Source organism: Podarcis bocagei, assembly GCF_964188305.1.
Source record: "Podarcis bocagei genome assembly, chromosome: Z".
In the NCBI taxonomy this organism is placed as follows: domain Eukaryota; kingdom Metazoa; phylum Chordata; class Lepidosauria; order Squamata; family Lacertidae; genus Podarcis; species Podarcis bocagei.
The window spans coordinates 44,131,801-44,137,800 of NC_138140.1; the positions used below are offsets into that span (position 1 = coordinate 44,131,801).

General features: G+C 43.5%; 1 protein-coding gene across 2 annotated transcripts in view; it reads left to right on the forward strand.

Moving 5' to 3' along the window:
- The window catches only part of TBC1D8B (TBC1 domain family member 8B), a 48,525-nt gene extending 42,790 nt beyond the window's left edge, over positions 1–5,735 (forward strand). For both annotated transcript variants that reach the window (XM_081178956.1, XM_081178957.1), the window contains one exon: positions 767–5,735. In XM_081178956.1, the coding sequence (XP_081035082.1) occupies positions 767–1,180 (414 nt within the window). In that variant the 3' untranslated portion in view covers positions 1,181–5,735. The remainder of the gene's footprint in view (positions 1–766) is intronic.
- The last annotated feature ends 265 nt before the right edge of the window (positions 5,736–6,000 follow it).

Genomic DNA, 6,000 nt, shown 5'->3' on the forward strand with positions numbered 1-6,000 from the left:
TTCCAAAAAATATTTGCAAACCGGAACACTCACTTCCGGGTTTGTGGCTTTGGGGAGCCAAAACGCTCGAGTCGCAAGGCATTCGACAACCAAGGCATGACTGTCTCTTTTAAAGTAATCAGTTCATTGTCAAACTGCCCTACTGTCAGGAAGCCTCTCCTCATGTTCTGCAGAAATCTACCATCCTACAACTTTAGCTCTAGATCAGGAGAGAGAACACATCCTCATTGTGAAAGCCATTCAGTTATTGGCACTCTATTTATTTTACAGCTCCATTTTAAAAGTATTTTTTATGCCGTGGCAAAAAAAACTTTGCAAGGCAGTTTGCAAAATAAAAACATGGAAAATGGTTTAAGTGTTTGTGCAATATGTACAAACATAGAGACACTCGAACGCCCACAGAGACGCACAGTTAACTAAAACTGCATTAGCATAACCTTCCAAATCAAGTAAAAGCATCAGTAGCTGGTAAAAGAAAAAAGTAACTGTAAAATATAAAACCAGCAGCAATTTAAAGCAGCTTGAAACATCTAGACCAGGGTGGTCCAACACTTGGCTCGAGGGCTGCATGTGGTCCTTAAGGCCTTGTTTGGCAGCCAAACTTAGCTGAATATGGCTACACTTCTGGTACCTGCCAACTTGTCAGATCGTGCTAGCATGTCCCTCTTAGAAGCACTCTTTGTAAATATGTTAAGAGGCTTTTAGAAAAAGAAACAGGAGGTTGTAAAATATACCTTCTTATTTCTCCCTTCTCCACCCACCCCAGTCCCAGTTTATCCAGTTTTCAAAGACTTTGTATAACTTGTTTCACGGAGACCCAGAAGAGGAGCTGCTCTATCGCGCCATTGCCACCGTCACCAGCCTCTTGCTGAAGATGGAGGAGGTTGGCCGAAGACTCCAGAGCCCTACTTTGCCAGCCAAGAGCATGGCCCCTTCCACCTCCAACTTGGGCGCAGAAGATGCCCGGAAGCCCCCAGAGACTCAGCCTACCCCACAGATTGAAAGAGGTGGACCTCAGAGCCCACGCAGACCTGACGAATGGTCGTTTGCCTTTGAGCAGCTGCTGGCATCTTTACTAAATGAACCTGCTTTGGTGAGATTTTTCGAGAAGCCAGTAGATGTCACAGCCAAGTTGGAAAACGCTAAAGTTTCTCAGTTGAAAGCAAAGGCCAGAGTATAGCACCTGCCTGACGCTCCGCACAGAGGCACTTGGAAGGATGGAGGGTTGTTTGTGAGCTCAGCATCTTGAGTTTGTCAGGAGTTGGGGGGAGGGTTAAAGATTCAGCTCGACCCCCCTCTACGCCATAGGCAGGGTTGTTTGTGTTTTTGCAAAGTTAAAATAAGCATAGCTTGAAGGACAATTTGCACCAAAATTTTGTATTTTTAGTACACTCGGGAGACTTAAACCACATCAGCCAACACAAGCCAACTTGGAAGGGAATAGCAAGCTGGTCTGTCAGGGGCAAAGTTGGGGGTGGTTCGTGGTTGTTGTTTTCCCAAACCACTGTTTCGTGTTAATAGTTCTCATGCTGAATGTAATGTCTGCCACTTTTGCTGCAGAGTGGTGTTGGCCTTTACCTATTCTGTTGTAACTGTTGGTTGGATTTCCAAAGAATTTGCTTCTTAAGCTCTGAATGTAGAATTTGTTTCCTGCTTTGGGAGAGATATTTTTTGATGGTCAGTTGAGCGTGGCTGTTTAAAAGGGCGGGGGGGGGGAGCTGTTTTGTTTCTGTGAATGGGACCAAGTGCTGCTTTTGATCATTACTGTTGTTGTTGTTTTTTAAAAAGTGGCTAGTTGATACAATCTTGGGGAGCTTCCAAACCCAGTTCACCTCCCCACTGTTTTAATTTCTGGCCCCTTTTACTTGTGGGAGGTCCTGTGGTTCCCTGACCATGCTTAGCCTAGATTAGCCCAGTTCACAGCGGCGTGGAGACCACATTGCGATGGCGGCTTCCTTCCCAAATCCACTCTGGTAAAGGGAAGATGTCATGGCTTATTTCCATGTCAACATCATCTAGTGAAGGTGGCGCTAGAATAGACATGAACTGCAGCCTGGTGTCTCCATTCAGGTGCCCCAGGAAGAACGAAGGAGACTTGCTCCTGTGATGCAGCGCTAGTGTGTGAATTTGGCTTTAGATCGGGGGCGTTTAACATTTTAGTTTATCTTTTTACTCAGGGGCCACATTCACCCTTGGACAGTGCTCCAGGGGCCAAATCCCACTGCGTAGCCCAAAGTGTAGGCACCCCACACTCTAAAATGTTCACACACACAGCCTCTCCTTTTTGTTGATCAGTTGAGGGTGGGAGGGTGGGGTGGGGGTTACTGTCCACTCAGCAAATGATGCATCTCATGACCAAGAATTGGGTGATTTGCGTCCACATCAGGGTGCAGGACCGTATGGAGGGGTTTAAACGTCTCTGCCCACCCTGGCTAACATGTCTGCAGTGTGTATTTCTTTTTGCTGCCACTGCCACTGGTGTGGTCTTGGCGTGTGCCACTGGTGTGCCACTGGTGTGGTCTTGGTGTGGGGAGTGGGGGGTGCTATGCTTGGACGGAGGTCCCTGTGGCTGCAGCCTTCCTTTAAATCATCTGCTTCCTTTTTGAGGTAGAAATAAGGCCAGCATAAAGCAGTTTCATAATACAGATTGCATGATACTTGAAGGATTATTGTGAAGTTAAGGTGAACACTGTTGTGGAGAACTGTTCCCTGCTGGTGTCTTGTATATCTCTGTAGGCTTTTAGGACTAAGCCAGTTTCTAGTACCTGTTTAATTGAAACACACATGCACGTGCGCACACATGGGGCTTATGGTCTCTTTCTTCACTTGTCTTCTCTTTTGTTGACATTGCTGATGTCATAATGGTTATAGGAAGCACTAAGATTTCAACATGCGCCTTCTTCCCAAATAATCTTCAGTGTCCCTGCAGGGTTTTTCTCAGCCAAATGGAGCTAGCTGATGCTAGAAGAAGAATTGGCAGTTCCAGTTCAGAACTATGTTCATAGTGCAGGTTGAGTGATGAGAAAGCCTGGCGAATCCATAACTCTCCATGGCTCAGGTGAACCAATTTCTTTTGATTTCCGAAGCATGTCATCCAATAGATCTGTTTACAAATTATAAGGAAATTATCTTCCAGAACCTTGTAGGTACAATCTTTTATATGCAGAATGACCAGCATACATATTATAGGTACTAATCAGATTTTGATTACCAGTGACAGAGGTACTGTGTTTAGGGTTCTTTCTCTCTGTGTGTTTGTGTCTCCCCTCAGGTCTTTTTTTTTAAAAAAAGCATTTGAAATGTGCAGACTTCTTATCTAACCAGACAGCCTCTGGTGATATGTGCAAAGTAGATATTTGCTAGCAATGGGCATATTTGCTCAAGACAAGGAAGAATGAGCTTTCCAGCTCTGAAGGAAAAAGCTTTAACAATTGGCAAGGCAGAGGAGGAGAAATCAGTCCACTTACTCTTAGCCTCTTTGGACCTTTCTATCTGCATCCCCGACAAGGCTTAATCTTAATTATGAGTATTTTGAAACAGGTCCAAAGTTTTCCGCTAAAAGAACATTCGGTCTAAATTCTATGCAAATAAACCAGCACTGTGGAAGGCGTATGTTGCCTTTTAAAAGGGGCTGATTTCTGTTTGTCTCTGTTGCCCAGGGAGGTGGGTCTTTAGATCACAACCCACACACCTTGCCAATGAATGCAGCTTGGATTTTGGGAGCAGATGATTCTTTACAAACTTGTTTTTCACGCTTACGTGTCTTCCCCTTATCTCTTTCCCATTCTTTAAGGATGGAATCTTGAGTTCTCATCCACAGGGATGAGAACAAAACAGAAAGATCCATTTTCTTAATATTATTCTGGATTTATTTTTCTAAACAGTTGCTAAGTTCAATATGGGCAAACCATGCAGCCTGATTCCTCCCTACACCCCTTTCAAAATACTCCATTTTTAAGTTCCTACAGGAAACTCTTATTTACCGAAATCCAGTTGTTTTCCTCTTGGCTGCCTGAAATGAAACCTTCAATCGATGTTTTCCAGGAAGCAACAGAAGTCCTGACCTGGGAATTAACCAGGACCTCACAGCTGTTGTTTACCAGGCAGCATAATACCTATGCATATCTGTTTCAGCTTTATGCATGCAAGCTGGGAAGTGACATTTTTGGATGGTTATCTTTATGAAAGACTCCTTATTAACGTGAAGCTTAGCAGGAAAGAAAATTAAAAAGCTTCACTCTGATGCATTAGTTTTCTACTTGCAGGTTTTCCCTTTTTTTCTAAAAACAGAAAGTGGGAGAACTTGCAGAAATGATATCACCCTGCTGCCATCTTAAGTGAGGAAGTCTATTCTACTGCCACAGTCTGTTTCATGCACCTAGCCTTGGAGAGACTGTTTCTAACATAGGGACTCCAGTCCCTTTACTCTGGTAAAAAAAACAAGCATTTTGGCTTTGTGTTGGATGGGATTGCTGTAGTCTCTCCTTCACCACATAAAAAGAAGTTTATTAAGACAGAACTTTAAAGCAATCCCTAGGGCTCTGAATGGGCAAGTTGGGATCAACACCTTCCATGAAAAGCATTTTTATTTTCTTTTAAACCTACCCTAGGGATTGAATTCCTTGGCACTAGTTTTGATCGAAGCCTACTATCCATTTCTTAGTGTGCTTAGATGGTGGAAGGCCACTGGGTCTGGGTTTCATGTTTGTGCCATTCTGTTGTTGTTTTTTCCAGTGGTACTTGCTGCAATCCAAATATCTGAATGATATCTTCCTGAGAGTCGCCTCTGCAGTTACCAGAGCATGCATGCACTCTCTCTTTCTCATCACACACAGGTGCTCTAGGCATTCTATGCAGCTGAATATAGAACATTTGTAGCTGAGGGGCAGCAGAACAGAGCAATGAAGCTTTAGATCCATGGTGGCTAAGTTGCAAAATAATGAGGTCATTTGGCACATAGCACTAGGGATGATGGGATGCATAGAGGGTTAGATTATCAGCTGCCATTTACTGTTCAGAGCAGGTTACTGAGCAAATACCTGTCAAAGCGAAGACTTCTCACACTATTGCAAACTCCAGCAAAGTTTTCGGGAGTGGGGGGATTCTACCTGTTGCGCAGGTAGAAAAGTCTGGTGGGCAGAGAGCCTTTTTAGTAAGATCTGATTGCACAGGGACTTCACTAAAGGGTGGGGGTAGCATCAGGTGACTTCACTGTAGGTCACCTGATCAAATTTTCACTAACAACTGCAATGATTGTTCATTGCTGTAGTGTGTAGCCATGCTGTTGCCTCACAAGTTGCAACTTTTATAATACAGTTTGCCAAAGATGCAGCTGTAATTTCTTAGGGAGAACAACAACAACAACAAAAAAGATGTATTTATCTGCCTTCTTCAAAGTTCTTCATCTTATTGGCTGTCTAACAAACAACTAATGGAGAGAAATATTGACATAAGCTTACAAAAAATACGCGTGTAATTGTCTTTAAGAATAAATTTCTAAATAAGATGAATATGGTATGTTTTCCAGAGGGACTGGATTGTTTTATCCTTTTTGCTACCAAGGAAATAAAATATGTTTATGTGCTGGCGTTTTGTATTTTGATGACCATGTTCTGTACACAGCAAATTCACTGTATCTTTAATGAGAGGAGATGAATAAACGATCATTTCATGGAAGTAGCGCAGGTGGAAACCTGGCTCACAATATGCGTCTGACTGTCCATGGTTAAAATGTTGATGGTAGGATTTTCAATAGTGTTTTCTTGGGGAGGGAGGCAGAGGGGAGATGTTCAGAGTAGACCCTCTTCACATTATAAAGGAGTAGGTGCTGGGACTGTGAGAGAACTGGGTGGTGGTTAGGGGGCAGATGTTGTTAGAGAAAAGGGAGATGGCCCATCTCCTCTCTCCCACAAGCCTTTTTATTTTTAAAAAAACCTAGTGCCCTACAGAGGTTCCTGGGCTACAACTCCCATAATCCCTGACTACTGGCCATGTTAGCTG